Source organism: Eremothecium cymbalariae, chromosome 3 (assembly GCF_000235365.1).
Source record: "Eremothecium cymbalariae DBVPG#7215 chromosome 3, complete sequence".
Lineage (NCBI taxonomy): Eukaryota > Fungi > Ascomycota > Saccharomycetes > Saccharomycetales > Saccharomycetaceae > Eremothecium > Eremothecium cymbalariae.
The window spans coordinates 904,846-921,078 of NC_016451.1; the positions used below are offsets into that span (position 1 = coordinate 904,846).

General features: G+C 37.1%; 5 protein-coding genes and 2 further genes across 5 annotated transcripts; 1 reads left to right on the forward strand and 6 right to left on the reverse strand.

Moving 5' to 3' along the window:
* Positions 1–55: 55 nt before the first annotated feature.
* MMS4 (Mms4p) lies at positions 56–2,275 on the reverse strand (the record flags this gene model as incomplete). The annotated part of the gene is made up of 1 exon (XM_003645737.1): positions 56–2,275. The coding sequence occupies one exon, from the start codon at positions 2,273–2,275 to the stop codon at positions 56–58; it is 2,220 nt and encodes a 739-aa protein (XP_003645785.1).
* A 184-nt stretch (positions 2,276–2,459) lies between these two features.
* SEC8 (exocyst subunit SEC8) lies at positions 2,460–5,474 on the reverse strand (the record flags this gene model as incomplete). The annotated part of the gene is made up of 1 exon (XM_003645738.1): positions 2,460–5,474. One exon carries the CDS (start codon positions 5,472–5,474, stop codon positions 2,460–2,462), a length of 3,015 nt encoding a protein of 1,004 aa, XP_003645786.1.
* Positions 5,475–5,729: 255 nt separating this feature from the next.
* On the reverse strand, positions 5,730–9,965 carry VPS15 (ubiquitin-binding serine/threonine protein kinase VPS15; the record flags this gene model as incomplete). The annotated part of the gene is made up of 1 exon (XM_003645739.1): positions 5,730–9,965. One exon carries the CDS (start codon positions 9,963–9,965, stop codon positions 5,730–5,732), a length of 4,236 nt encoding a protein of 1,411 aa, XP_003645787.1.
* Positions 9,966–10,241: 276 nt separating this feature from the next.
* SMK1 (mitogen-activated protein kinase SMK1) lies at positions 10,242–11,555 on the reverse strand (the record flags this gene model as incomplete). Its single annotated transcript, XM_003645740.1, has 1 exon — positions 10,242–11,555. One exon carries the CDS (start codon positions 11,553–11,555, stop codon positions 10,242–10,244), a length of 1,314 nt encoding a protein of 437 aa, XP_003645788.1.
* Positions 11,556–11,889: 334 nt separating this feature from the next.
* On the reverse strand, positions 11,890–12,238 carry Ecym_3489 (the record flags this gene model as incomplete).
* Positions 12,239–12,673: 435 nt separating this feature from the next.
* RXT2 (Rxt2p) lies at positions 12,674–13,792 on the forward strand (the record flags this gene model as incomplete). The annotated part of the gene is made up of 1 exon (XM_003645741.1): positions 12,674–13,792. The coding sequence occupies one exon, from the start codon at positions 12,674–12,676 to the stop codon at positions 13,790–13,792; it is 1,119 nt and encodes a 372-aa protein (XP_003645789.1).
* Positions 13,793–13,964: 172 nt separating this feature from the next.
* On the reverse strand, positions 13,965–16,231 carry Ecym_3491 (the record flags this gene model as incomplete).
* Between the last annotated feature and the right edge of the window lie 2 nt (positions 16,232–16,233).

The following is a 16,233-nucleotide window of genomic DNA, read 5'->3' on the forward strand; positions in this document are numbered from 1 at the left end:
AATAAATAGGGCGTATTTAAATGTATATTAGAATATCCCTTGTAAGTTATACTGTTTAGTCAAAGTATATCTTTTCCTCCGGGTTATCTGACATGCAAAGTGCATATATGGCTTTCTCGGCTAGTTTAGTCATCAATGGATTACCATCCCTCCCCGATACTAAGTAACCTTTCCTGAAGTCAGCAAATAGTTTTTGAAATGAGGGGTACACATTTGTGATTCTATCTGCCTTACATTGAGTAACGTTATTTACTTGTTGCAGTGCTTTTGAGAGAACTTCAGTGGGGGTTTTTCCAATTTTGACGTTAATATGGGCCCAATTCATATTTTTCACAGTAGAGTGATATCTGTGCTTAGCCACAACCAATACCAAGTTATTGAGCCAATTCATGAAATCTAAGGTGCTGTTAATAGGAAATATATCAACATCTGCATGAATGGTAATTTCATTTAATTTTCTATCCAAGTCCTTTGCCTTCATGTCTAATTCTTCCAGTTTTACCTCTTTGGCGGATTTCCTTTTTGGACTCGTTAAATTACCATTCAGCTGCTCCTCAACTCTCTCTCTTAGATGTTTATTTTCCAAATGAGTTATAGATTTTTCAAGTCGATTGTAATCATTCAATGCTATGATGACTTTTTTACCAGATTTAGCAAGGCTTCTTATTCTTCGAAGAAAGTAATTCTTTTGAGTACGATATTGATAAAAAAAGTCAATAGCCTTATAAAATAAGACACATGTAGTCTCTTCGCATAACACAGAATCACATGGGTAGAATAAATTGTGGTTCAAATCGTAAATCGTAGTGCAATTTCTTTTAAAACGTATGATGGGCAAGTCTTCATAATTTTGGAATACTTGTGCAGGACTTAATACTTCTTTTATGTGTACCTGTTCACTTGAGAAATATTTGTAGACATCATCATTAATACTAAGAACAAGCTCTGCTAATAATATGTCCTTATTTCTCGATGCTTTATTGGCTTCATTAAAACGCTTTTTTAATTTTGCATTGGAAATGATTCTACCGATCATAGACTGAGATTCAGCATCTGAAAAATGTTCACTATGGACAATGTAGATCTTATCAGAAAATTGAGTAGCCTGTTCGTTTGAATCCACAACATTTTTTGTTTCTGTCGAATTGTTTAGCGCCCCTGAAATAAACGACGAGTCTGGATCGATTGACTCATATGAAGGTGACTTTTGTTTCTTAGGTGTGCTTATACCCTCATCTTGAGACAGTTCTAAGAATTCAACAATCGTTCCACCTTCTGATGGTGTGCCAGATTTTTCATTTATTTCATTTCGAAAATTCTGGACTTCGGTTAATGAAACTATGTCATTAATTCTTTGTTCAGGATTTTTGTCGCATGATAAAGTCTTGCTTCCCCTTAGTGATGTTGATGTCGACCCTTCAGGTTCTGACCGAACACTAGAACCTTCCCTAGTTCTTTTAGTCGCAGCAGACGGTCGTTCAGAACTTAATTCTTCAGGCGGAAGTGCGCTTGAAATTAATGCATGAGATGAAAATTCATCAATTGCATCGCTTACAACAACATTATTACTGTTGGCTAGTGTCCTTCTTAAATAGCTCCTCACATTTTCAGTATTAACGGGCAAAGGCTTGGAAGAATATAGTGAAGTCGAATATGGTGTGCCGGATTTACTTGTTTTTGAATTTCCAGAACATGCCCATTTGGATGTTAAAACAGCCAACGTATCAGGATTATAAGTGCTGCTATTTCCAGGTGTATCTATGCTAGACGTATTATCCTCACTATCACTCAAAATATTGCTTAGGATATCTGTAGGACTCTTACTAGAGTTACGTTTTTTGTTTTTTGTAGCAGTATCTATGTGATATTTATTGTCAACAAACATCTTTCTTACCATTTTCCTGGGAGGTACTTTGGGAGGTGTGAAAGTATTCGAGTCTTCATTAACACTCATAACCTCCAATGGATGTGAACGTGTTGAATACGATGCTTTAAGGTCGGAAGTATTAATTTCGCTATCATTTATCGATGTATCCCTTTGGAACTGCCCATCTAGTTCAATTGATACTGATACCCTCTGAACAGAACTGTTAACATCTTCAACTGAAGCTCTAGTGTACTGTTTGTTTGGAGAGGAGGGATAATTTCTTCTTTGAGGTTCTTCTGCATTGGGTATTTCATCAAGGTCTGATACAATTTCTATCACATTGTTGTCAAGGGTGATATCTCCCACCTTATCATTAGTGGATGATTCAATGTCAATAACTTCAACCATATTGACATTGCAAGAACCAAAATTAGTTAACCACTACTAAAGGAAACCCCCCGAATAATGCACTAATTGGGGTTTTGACAACTTGTAGTCTAAAACATTTAAAGTATGCGTATGATTATATGTTATATAATTGTTTTGTATGATCATCAAATTTCTAAATTTCTCACGCGTCGGGCGAGATTTTCTACTCAGAAACTTGTAACCTACTTACGGCATCTTGATACCGCCTATTAGATGTTATGGAGGTGGCTCTGTTCCCACCCTTCTTTTTTAGTTTGCTGTAGAATTCCTCACTAAATTGAAGTCTAATAATGTTTTTGACATGATCTAAAGCGTATTTTGTGAGTTTTCCTTCATTGTAATAGTCTACAATAACATTTTCATTCATGGAGCACATAGAGAAGAAATTGATCGTAAGGGACATATCTTCTTTCTCTGGGTTGGGGCTTATATTGCGACAGGTCTGTTGTAGCACATTTACATTTCTTATAATCTTCTTAATACCATTTGTGTTTAAAACCTTGATTGAGCGCGCACAATTTATAAAAACGACGTTAACCAGATATGACAAACCAACAAACGTAACTTGTTGTTGATGCTGGCTACTCCTTTGGGATAACTTGTTCTCCAGCATACCAATTTCAGATGTTAAGGCGGTAATATATGGATTTAACTCAATGGATGTGGCATCAGGATTCCACTTTGAAGTGTGTAGCATTTCAGAGATGTTGTAAATGCATCTGGCTCTAACATCATACCTCATGCAGGCAAGTAGCTTATATTCCAATTCTAAAAGACCTTGAACGATTTCATCAAACTTTTCAACTGTTTTACCCATAAGAAGGAACTTTAATGAACCCATTCTATCCATCTTTTCGAGATCAATTGCTTCAAAGAATGACCAATTATTCCGAATCTTATCAATATTGGTGAGATCAAGTGAATAATCTTCCTCGCTGACCTCTTGTTTTAACTGAGGCAACCACTCACGTATCCATGTTAAAGTTCCTAGGAAGTATGTAATTGTGTCGATAGTGGTATTGCTAAAAAAATCATTTTTGGTTACTACCCCACTCTTGGCATCAAACTCCGGACAATACCTGACCATAATCTCAGTTTCTGAAGGAACATACGAGTCCTCATCGCATAATATCTTTTCAGTTATTTTAATGAGTTCTGTATCTTCAAGCCAAACGGCTACCAACTTTTTATTGAAGCGAGAGTTGGCAGAGCTTAACAGCGTTTGAAAAAGGACGTGATATTGGGTATAAAACCTGTTCAATAGTGAAAGTAATATGTTGGATATGCCCTCACGATAATTGTAGCCTGTGTTCATAATGTACAATAATCTAATGAATAGATTTTTAAAATCAACAGCAGTTTTCAAAATAACACTGCTGTCGTTTGCAGTTTCTAGTGCATATGGATTATTTGATTCCACTCTTTGTTCGTAAAAATAGTTTATTGTTCTGTCTAGCCTTGGTAAAAATGTGTTATTCATATAATTGTGGAAGAATGTAAGCGACGGTTCAGTGTTCTTCTCAAACTCTAATGGTACTATATTTTTTGTACTTTGAACGAAAACCAACAGCGGCTCTAATATTACTTTCATATTAAAAACGGTCAAAGGTACCAATGTTTCTTCTTCTTCAGCTTGATCATCTTCTAAGAAAATATCTTCAAGATTTAGATTGACATCAGATGTGAACCCCGGGAACATATCCTGCAACAAGCCCTTTAACTCATTGGCATGGTTTTTAGTTGCACTGTTATCGATCAAGTTAGTTTGCAGGTTGAATAGCTTTTTCTTGCTATTTATATGAGAACTTACGCTGGAACTTCTATGAGGAGAACGCGTTTCATTGTATATCTTAGGATCATTCGTATAACTTCTTAGGAGGGACCCCACCTCGTTCAATGTATCATTCCAAACTTTATTATAGGGATATGGGTTTGTTGATGAAGCCTGTATCAGATTTTTAGCCTCATAGAGAACACGATGACCTTGTGAAACCATAATAAACTTCGTAAATATTTCCCAGAACAACTTTCGGAGAACGAGTGATAAGAAATCTTTCCCTGATATGCCAAATTCCGCGTTATTCTTCATGGTATCTATCATCTTTAGGAGATTTGGAAATTTTGAACGGACATTTTCTGTAGCCTTAATAACTATGGAATGTAATTCCTCTTTGTTTTTTTCAACTATAAGTTCTAGTGCAGATGATAATTTATTCATATCATTAAGAACATTAGTTAGAATTAAAATACGGTTGTGACTCAATTGCTGTTTGGGAACTAGCTGAACACCCTGTAGTTTATCATTCGCATTATTGGACATATTGTTCATAAAATCGTCCAACAACTGGTTCATCTTATTGGATTGTTCAACGATATCTATGCTTACAACTTGAAGTAAGTAATTTTCAAGACTGCTGAACCCCTCTTCTGTGTTCGTATTGTCAAGGAACTTCAGGTCTGAAAACGAAGATTTCTTTCTAGAGTATAAGAGATCAAAAAGCTCGTCCACTACAGTTTCAAAAAGTATACTTTCCTGCAATTCCAATTGTTGTTTAGTACCACTAAGGGCGCATAAATCCCATAATTGGTAGTTCTTTGCAAGCGTAAACCCATGCACTAATGCGCCTAATGCATTTTTAAATTCTCTCTTGCTTATAAAAAGTTCTACTTGATCAGGGATTGCAATAACCTTCTCTATAGCAGTTAATATGTCGACCATTTTGGAATGTCTCATAGAATCAATGTTTAAATCATCTAGTTCCGCATTTACAACTGTTAATGGAGTCATTGCCTCGTCAACTGCCGTTTTAACCTGAGATATACTTTTCCTAGACTCATTTAGATAATTGAAAGTCTGACCATATGAAGCAATGCTGCTGTTAAAAGCTTGATAGTGCTCATTTACAGCCTCTTGTAAATCACCGGCAATTTTGGACTTTAACTTATGGAATTCCCCATACCTGTGGCCCAAACCAACAGAAGTGTCATCTAAAAATGATAAAGATAGTTCCAATGGATTGGAATCCTTAGTTATAATTCTATGCCAAAATGATTCAATTAGAGAAAGATCTTTTTTTAAGTTATCTAGGGAATCATTCATTTTATTTAGTTCACCATCAGTGAAACTCGTAACTGAAAGTCCCCGCGTTCTCCTTGTTGAAATATTCAATCTATCCATAATGCTGAAATTCAAATGACAAGACTCAGTAATGGTGATGTTGAATCAAGGTGTTATTGAAACCTTGTTTGTTAGTAGTAATTATATAATGTGTTGTGTAAGACATAATGAATCTAACTAGCCTTAAATAATAGATTCTTAAATTCTATTTATGAATAATGTTCTCATTTAATACGACAAATATATAATATATACATCTCCCATATTGACCATAAATACCATAAATGATTAATCCAAATTGTTTTAATAAGGAGTTCATCGGTAAATATTGATCACTCCTGAGTTATCTCCAGATACTATCAGGGGTTCTTCTAAGGTTTTCGACAGGGTAAAGGTATTTATAATGTCAGTATGAAATTTGAACGCCAGATTTTGTGTAGGCCCAGATTCTGTATGGGTTATTGTACTAGCATAGAGGTTAGGAGTGAGTTGTTTGTGTGAAAAGCTAGTGCATTGCATCATAGGGCCTACAACTACAGCATTGAGTGACTTGTTTTTAAAATCTACAAGTAATATGCTATTCGTCTCCCGTTCTGCAAGATATACTCGAGATCCATCAACATGAATAAAACTGACGGTAGTAAGGAAGGAACTAGATTGGAATTCTAATTCGTCAAGTCCTTTGTCCACAGGAAGGAAATCACTAGGGTCCTGCTTTGCATCAGCTGGAAACAAGACTTCTCTACATATGCTTTTGGAAATATCCCACACAGACGCATAAGAGGACTTTGATCCGCCAATAATGATTACATTATTCTCTTGTTTTTTAGAAAATCTTGGGTAATGTTCAATATGAATAATTGGGAAGTGGTCTGCAAAGGTCCAGCTTTTGACCATGATATTGAATCTTAAATCCCATAAATCCAATATGCCCTTGGACGTACCAACGAGCAGCCATGCGGTATCAGGATCAGCTGTACACGATAATATGGCACCATGCTTTGGATTATTTTGCAATGTTGAAACTTTTTCCATTGTTCTTATATCAACCAAGAGAACGTTGGAATAATTTGTCGTAAAGATTGCATAAGGCTTTGTGTCGTTGGGCAGAAGTTCGATATTCGTAGCATACTCGTTTTCCCTTTTGATGGTATACTTTCTAATTATTTCAAAGTGGGAAAAGAGCTCAGAGTTGTTTCTTTCTTTGAAGCAAACCCTTATGAAGGATACTATTCCATCCCGGGTTGCAGCAGCAAAAACATCAAAATTGGATAGAAATTTAATGTCCACGATAGCAGAACCTAAATCGTAATGAATTGTGGAGTCGTAAGTCTCTCCTTCTTTTAATTCAGTCAAATCCCATAACTTCAATACGCCTTGGTCAGAAGCGCTTACACAGTAAGGCCTGTTATCATTAGCAATAATTTTCACAACAGCAACAGGTATGTTTTCGGTTAGATGTGAAACTAACTCACCTCTAAATGCGTCAACTGTTTTTCTTTTTGATGTGGGATTGTATGGGTGGCATGGTCCAAATTCTTTATAGTGCTTTAAAGATGGTTTTATTTTCACGTTGTTCAAGTACCGCTTTATCGTTGAAACCGACCCATCATAGCTGTTGCTGATAACAAACTTAGATTCTTGAATGGCCCTACGAGATCCATGGATTAACGAAAATGGGTAATCGCTGCTTGGCTCTAACTGAACGTAAACATTATCTAGATTCGATGTTATTGTGGGGGATGCTTTTGCACTTAATATCAGGGAACCATTGACACCAATTGGCATAGGTAATTGCCTTTGGCTAATAGTCCCTATAGTTGTGGACAGTGATTCCGTTGAAGTTTTGTGACCCAGTAACAAACGTGAACTTTCAATTCTAGTCTCTTCAACAACATCAATATCAAAGAAGACGTTTCGTGGCATTACAAATGAAGCAGCAAAACTTGACTCTACTTTCCCATTTTCCAATAAATCCTCTTGAATCTCAGGTTTTCTGGCAAGCATTTTAGAAACCCTGAAAACATACGTTCTTAAGGCAGCTAATTTCCACAATTCACTTTCATGCAAGCCAACATTACGAATTTTATCAATCCAATTTTTATCCTCGGTAGTTAAGGGAATTTCCACATTGGATGGTAATGGCACGGAGGTATTGGCTACATTCATTCCGTTGTTAAACCCATAATTTTTCATGGTGTAATCTTTGGTTATAAATTCAATGCTGTTATTGCCAAAAGAGTCAACACTCTTGCTAGGAATTTGCTTCCAGAAAAGAGTTTTGGAAGCTCTCAATGACCAAGTACACAGCAAATTGTAAACGTTCCTTGAGACAGGCTTTTTACAACTGGAAAACATGGATTCCCAAGTAAAATTAACGTCGAATTCGAAATAAGGACGAATAATCGGGTACATGACGCAGTACACTTCAGCTTTTGATAATTTCTCTGACATTTCTAAAATTAAAAGTAAGGAAAGCTGCCGAATCCACGCATTTGGATGAAGAAGAAGAACTGTTACAATTTCGACAATTTCATAGAAGTATTTTTGCCTTATCATGCCAACTTGACAAAGCCATTTCAAGCTCTGCAGAATGTTAACAACCACCAGTTCTTCTGAGTCAGTAACTGTCTGGATTAATAGCGGCAACACATACTGTTCTAGGGTTATTGGTCCCAGAAGTATAACAATCCCGGTTATAGCTTGTATTAACTTGATACGCACATGTGAATTTTTGTCATTCAGATATGTTATTAAATGACTTAGAATAATATCGTTTGTCTTTTCCCTGCCAAACATCTTACAAACAGGCAAAATGTTTTCTAGCAGCGCTATCTTAATAGAACTTTCATTATCAGTTAGGAGAGCTACAGTTATTTCTTCGAAATTTCTCGTTAGACGGCGTTTATGCTTTCTAATGTGATCTGTGCCGATATTTGACGAGGGTCGTAAAACAAGGGATATCTCCTGAAACTTAACAGCAGACTCTGCAATATCTCCCAATGAATCCGCTAAAATCATTCTAACATATGGATTGTTCTTAGAGGTCTGTAACAATTGCTTTAGTCCTGGAAGGATGTAGTCAATGAAGATAGTGTCGTTGATAGAACTTAATGTTGTCACTATCGATAAAATCTGTGACAAACATTGTATTGCTAGAGCTTGAACCGCAGGAACACTGTCAAAGAGCATAGAGCACACAAAAGGGAGGACTCTATCAAGTTTGTTACTATCAGAAACATATTGTGAAAATGCTGTAACTAGCTCTAAACATTTCAGCTTATTGGTAGAGGAAACAAGGTTCCTCGTAGCGTGAAGTAAAAAAGTAAGATACAACAAAGCAGATTCTTCTATCAGGTATGGCAGATCCGGTTTATAACATTGCAGCTTTATGTCACCTAATGTCGGTAATCTAACATATGGTGTTATGAGTTTCTTAGAGTAAAATTCTTCATCGTTCTTTTGGCATATGGGATATCGTAAAGAAGTGCAAATTTTAGAATAATCTTTGTAAAACTTTATTATGATATCATCGATATTACATGTATAATCAGACAATGCCGCATGGGAGCATGTGCTATTAACGACTGAGCCATGACCATTCAAAACAGCAACATTCTTGAAATACTCATACGTGAATGTGTAAAAATGATCTGGGAAGAAGGTGCCACGATATTTGGATAGTATTTCTTGCACTTGTAATCTATCTGTCGGTTTCAACTGGACCATATCGGACACTAATCCTTGAAGTGCCTTGTTCTGGATCCGTTGACTAACGAATTCCACAGCCGTGAAGTCTCCAGATTTATACTTGAACAACTCTGCCAGGTTAAAAGTTGGTTTACCTTCTGAAAATATCTCTGCAATGCAACATCCAGCGCTGAATATATCCATCTCCTTTGTAGGTTTTGAATCCGCCGTAGATTCCTTGTATAACTTTGAATTAAACCTCTCCGGAGCCAGATAACAACTCCTTCTACCTGATGTATCGAAGTAAAATGAAAACTCACCAGGATTATCCTCTGGCAAGTAAACAGGCTTGAAAAATGACGAGAAATCTGTCAATATAAGCCAATTCCAGCTTGTTACAAGGATATTTTCCGTCTTCAAATCACCATGTATGATACCTCTTGAATGAAAATCATTCAAAGCTTGGAGTAGCTGGAAGGCCAAAAACTTTAACTCTATCTCCTGAAGGAAAGGCCTGGAGCTAATTCTATCATATATATTAGCCTTTAAGTGCTGCCTTATCAGATAACCAGCCCTATCTGTCTCTAGAATCTTGCTGTAATTCAGAACATTGGGTAACTGAGCTAACTGAAGACTTTCACTATTTAGCTTCTCATAAGCTCGTTGGAGAGAATAATTATCAGTTGGCTTGATAAACACCTTCACGATAATCTCACCGTTTGGATCTACCGCTTTACAAGTTTTGAGAAACCGGCTCGAGTTCAAGTGTGTAACGTAGTGAACCTCATCTAAAATATCAATATATGACGATAGCGCAATGGAGGGAGACGTCTGCGCAAGCAATGATAACTGGGCACCCATTATAGTATGAACCCAAATATAATATCAAAAGTTTGTGGTCTAGAACTGCTAACAATAGTATTGGTCTCGGTGGTTATTGTTGTATCTTGTTAAAACGATGTACCTCCCCTAGTTTCGAAGCATTAATTCATCATACCGTTTATGATGATGTTGTATAGGTTACGTCTGATGTCTGTCCATGGTGTAATGCAGACAAGCTCAAGAAGTATAGAGAGGTCATATATCAGTTATAAAAACCTTTGTGTATATATATTGGATGGCCTATATATGAAAACTTTAAATTGGATAGATTTGTTGGGGAACTGGAAGAGACGGAACAATATCCTTTGTTGCGCATTCTTCTTGGAATTGCTTTACCTCTGCATATAGTACTTCTCTCAAGTTGGACATAGACTTGAACTCGGCTTCATAGGAGAAGTTAAAGGGTCCATGTGGGCATAAAGGTTCGTCATTTTTATCCCTAACCGTTTTAACAAAATCATGTTCGATGGATTCCTCAACTGTCAATCTTCTGTCAGGGTCCCAATCGAGTAGTCGTTCAATCAAATCTAATGCTTCCCCACTTGCAAATGAATAGATTTCTATCCATGGGATCTTAGCATATTGAGGTTTTGGGGGGCAGAATATATCGTATGCTCTGGATGAGCCATATTTTATTATGGTGTCTCTCGATGGGGTTCCTAGAACTTTAACAATCTCGGAGATCTGATGCATGGAATCCTGGCCCATAAAAATCGGTTTTCTTCCGTAAAATTCAGCGAGAATACATCCAATGGCCCACATATCGATGGATTTGTTATATCTTTTATGCGATAAGATTAATTCAGGAGCTCTATACCAACGAGTTGCAACATAATTTGTGATGTGGTTAGATGTTTTTGTGTTTGTAAACAATGGTGATATTCCTCTTGCCAAACCAAAATCGCAGATCTTCAACTGTCCAGAAATACTACACAATATATTACCAGGTTTGAGGTCACGGTGTATGACATCCGCGCTGTGAATGTATTTCACACCACATAAAATTTGGTAAGTGAAATGCTTGATATGGAATTCTGAAAATTGGACATTAGAATGAATGACACGAGCCAAGTCATAATCTATTAACTCTTGGTAACAATATAACCCGTCGTACGGCTTTTCGTTAACAATTTCAAGATTAATTAGGGACACGATATTTTTATGTCCCTTGAAATAGTGCATAAATTTCAACTCTCTGATAGCGCGTTTCAATAGCACCTCTCTTTGGAATATGTTGGTAATTTTTTTGATGGCAATACGTATTGGATAGTTTGGATTAAAGTTATCAATGGCAGATACTACGGTGCCATATGAACCTTTACCCAACATCTGTAAAACTTCATAGTGTCCAGGAATAGAAAAATTAGCCTTTGTGTAGATGGTCCTTGGAGGATGGACCACTGATTTTTCAATCATGTTAATTGGAACTGGTCCATTTATTTCTTTTGCTGCTGCTGCTGCCGTTGTATTGTTGTTGTCCCCATATGAACTCAACAAACTCTTTAACTTTTGGGATGCACGACTGTAATGAGGTGGCTGAATCGGAGGGTTCTGTTGCAATAGAGGCATAGCGAAATCTATCTTATAGCAGTGATGACTATCTTGGTTTCCTTATTGTTCGCCTGAAGCACTCGCCGTTAGTTAGCACTTTGTGTAAGAATATAGAGAAAAGTTCCAGGGTTTCCATTCTGATTTGCTAGTAATTGTCTACTGACGCTGACACTTGCCTGGACAGAATTTGTAAATACAGACAGTTGTTATCACTGGATGACATAATTGCGACAGCGGAAGAAATTAAAAAAGTAAAAAATAAAACTACAAAAATAAAAACGACGCATATAATATACATATCCAACCAAGACTTATTAAATCTCCCAAAACCAGTGACTTAATTCACCCAAATTCCTTGGATTATCAACTCTTAATTTCTTAGTTGTGGCCAATTGGTAGATTTCAGAATCTGGGAAGCTTTTAACATCAATTCTGTTCTAGCCAAATCTACTTCCTAAATGTCTCTACTACTGTTTTTATGGAAATAGAAATCTAAGTCAACTGGTGAACAATATGTCCTATGGACAGTATGGCTGAATAAAGCACATTTGTTCTTCGTTAATTTCTCAGTAAGTCTTGTGGTCCTTCGACGCAGCAGGGTAAGTAGAAGTAGGGTCTAAGATATAATACCGGCATGGAATGAAGTAAGCCCCAAGTAACAATTGATAAGTGTTGATCATAAACACGCAAAACACAAGCATGGTAAGTAGATTCAGGGACAAGATAATTCAGCAATTTTTCGTTAGAATCAGTGTCTGTAAGATTTTACCATTTGAAATTTCCTTTTTAGATTTTGTAGGTAACTTCAAAATATGAAATGTTATAATTGCTTAAATAACAACACATACCAAGAATAACAAAAAAGAGAATATCGTTGGAATGACTTGCGATGATTCTATCGCCGTACTCCGTCAATCAATCAACCAGGAGAGACAAGTAGAAGACATTTGTAAGGTCTTCAGGATGTCGTTGGATTCTCTTAAATTAGGTTGTTGTTAAACATCACGGATAACGAAGGGGGCAAAAACAAGTGAACTTTAGTTCTCTCACTGAGACCTTGGCAGTAATGACCTTTGTGCATCTCAACAGTAGGTAAGGAAATATTAGCTTTTGAAGAGGGTTATTGAGCGTATGCGATGACTGACAGTCAGAGTTCTTTGTTATCTGATGAACAAGAGCGGAAGCAGATTTTAAATTTCACGAATTATGTACTTTCGCAGAAGGCAGGGAATTTTCCAGCATTGAATCAGTTAGCTGATGGTACGGTATTTCCGGGAATACGAGGGGAGACGACAAATCGAGGGCGTAAGTTATATCAAAATTCTATCGGTATCTCACAGAAGAGGCTCAAGGTAGATACTCGTGAGGAGAGGGTGTTTTATAGTGGTTCGGAGCATAGTTTGCTTTCTAGGAAACGAATGAAGTTTTCTACAACACCTCAATTTAACAGCTTTGAGGATGCGCAGGAGGGTTATACATCTGGATTTAAGAGTTTAGAGGATTCGGATGATGAATGCGATGACTTACATAGGTTAATTGATATTCGAAAGTTACTTTCTCCTATTTCAAATTTGGCTGATGTGGCCACACACCCGGCAATATCCAGGACGTTCAGATCCAAGGTTTTGAGGGATCTTGCTTTAGATATTATGCTAATGGTTGAAAAGGAACAAGAGTCGGTAATAAGTTATAGTGGCTTGTTGGAGGTTTTTCTTGGGGACTATCCAGACGCGCTATATGAAGATAGGTTGGCGTTGCCGATGTACGATCACAAGTTGAAGCTTCCAGACGATGAGGAGAATTTGAATGTAACAGCTACTGCTTCTAGTTCGAATAAGCCAGCAAAATCTACCACAAAGAAGGGGGAAGTACCGAAGGTTGAAGATGATGATGGTGAGAAGGAGGACCCATTTTTTGCCCTTCCGGAGTTTAATGGGAATAGGAAATTGTTATCAATAGTAAACGGTGAGAACAGTCAAAATACAGAAGAAATCGAAACCACAAGACAACTAGCTCAGATTGCGTTGCAGAGAAATCAGGAATTTATTCGCAATTTGCAAAAGATCAGAAACTGTATTGTAAAAGCTAATCGTATCCGTGAACGTATTCTTATGTGGGCAAGAGAGATTGCTGGTATTCCGGAGGAGGATGTTACAATTCCTAGCGCATTGCATGTTGTTAAAAGAGGATTAATTAGTGCTACCACCAACCATATGGATGAAGAAGTTGAGGATGAAGAAATTGATGAAGATTAACCGCTTAAAGTGTGACATTTAACAAGTAATGTCTGCACTTATATAACGTATATATACATACATATACGCTTATAAAAGGTATTATTATGTATTATTACAGTTCTGTACTGGGAAAAAAGTATATTATTCAAAAAATAAAATTTAGATGGAACCGTTTACATCACATCAAGCACTACCAATTATTCGATGGTTGATTCAAAACTCTTACAAACTCTTGAGAGGGGACTTGTTTTAAACCAAACATTGGCCTAACACAGTGTGATACTATGTTGTAAAAAAGTTGATCGATCAGGCCTTTTAAGTCTTCACCAGTTTGTTTAAAATCAGGGAAAGCATTAATTTCTAGAAGTTTTACATTTTCTTCCGCATCAATTAGGAAATCAAAACCAAATGTTTCAAAACTATTCTTAAGGGGTTGGAAGTGCATACGATTTATGTCTGTGGCAGCTAAAAAGACGTCCTTCACAATCGCATAAATTTGACATTTTATATTCTCCTTTTGTTTAGATGACAAATCTAACAAAGTATCAAATTCTCTAACAGAATTTGATTCAGTAAGATTGCTCTTTGTTTGTAGACAGGTATTGGTCAAGTGGGGTTGCAACTGCTCCATGTTACTTTCATCGAAACCATCATCTAGCGATTTGAATGGCGCGGGAGCAAATAGAGCCAACATTCTATCATAAACAAAGATTTCTAAGTCACCGTTGCCTACAACATAACAACGAATGTGAAACTTTTTGTTGTTCATTGATGGTAGAAGCATAGGACTCGATATATATTCCTGGACAATGAAATCACGCAATTGAGAAGTAATAATTTTCGTATTTTCAGAAATAGTACCTTCATCGTCTGTAGTGTCCTCATCAAAAGAATCAAATATAGATTGCAACTGAGAAATAGTCTTGAAAATACGAATGCCTTGGCCTTTATCACTCATACTTGGTTTTAATATCCACCATTTTTCCTCTTTGTTGAGTTCATGCCTCAATTCCCAATTCTCATCTAACGAGTCATCCAAGAACTCTGCATAGTCAACGTAAAGGGTAAACGTCTCCATATAACATTTTTTTAAAATAGAATCAGGATTCTTCACCACATAAGAATGGATAGTGTGAGATAGGTAATGTTTTCTTATAAGGGCTTTGCGATATATATAAGCGTTGGTGTGGTAGTTCGGATGGGAAAGTAACATTTCAAAGTCCATCTGTTCATACTCCCCATAATGAAACACTTGTCTATCAAGCGATTGTAGATCCGGCAATGCGTCCAGAACCAGAACATTAGGAATATGAGCGCGAACTGCAGTCATCAACGACTCATAAATGTATTCAGAGGGAGATATTGTCACAGCAACACAGTCACCGAGACTACTGAAACCAAACTCTTTCCCAACTAATTCTTCAACAACTTGAAAGTTCGCCAACAGTGGAGTGACACTAATATGACCTTCTTCTACAACTTTTCCATCACATGTATCACTTTTCGCACTGAGAACATTCTCTCTAGCCTTCTTGAAGTTGGGATTCCATTCAAAGACCAAAGAAGTGTCTTTATGTCCGTCAACAATATCTCGCATATTTTCGCCCTTAGGTGAATAGTTCACCGTCTTTACACCAGAGTAAAGCGAGCACCATTTTGTTTCATATATGGACGTATAGATAATATTTGCTGACCTAACGCTCTCTTTCAGTGGTACGTTAATGCTGTAAAGTTCAACCCTAGAATCCCAGTTATTGTGCAATTGCTTAATAAGAGCGGTGGACCTCGCACAAACATCATGGAATATGTCATCTGAAACCATCGTTTGCCCATTAAAATAGGCCCACGATAAAGCAATAGCCTTTACCTGATTCGTGATAACCGCGTTCATCGCCGCACCCACAGTCCCGCTAGATGTAATATATGCAGAAGAAGTATTACGACCCACATTGGGCCCTGATACCACCAAGTCAAACTTATAATCTTCAATCAAATGGTTCAAACCAATATCCGCACATGTCCCCGGTGTACTGTCTCCCAATAAACACCACTCTATATAATTTGACGGAATACCCTCTCCATTCGCCCCCACACCGGACCCATGTGGCAGCTTCGTCAGTTTCGAATGCTTATGCTGCGGTAACGGGAAAGGCCCCAAAAAACTGTTATCGGTCGCATTAGGTGAAGTATAGATAAATGATGCTCTAGGATTCGAATTTGGGAAGTGTGCTTTACCAATCCATGACCGCTGCTGATTAGGAACACATACCACAATCTCCCACGATGTATAATTGGTGATATAGTTCAGAAAATAACGAATATAAGGAGACAATTCATCATCCAAAGGTCCATCATCATTTGTTAGCCGTACCCTACATGTTAGTCAAAAATCTCCAGCAAGAAAACTAGTCGCCTCATAGACCTCTCACACTCAAAAATACATACCAGTACTCTCATCT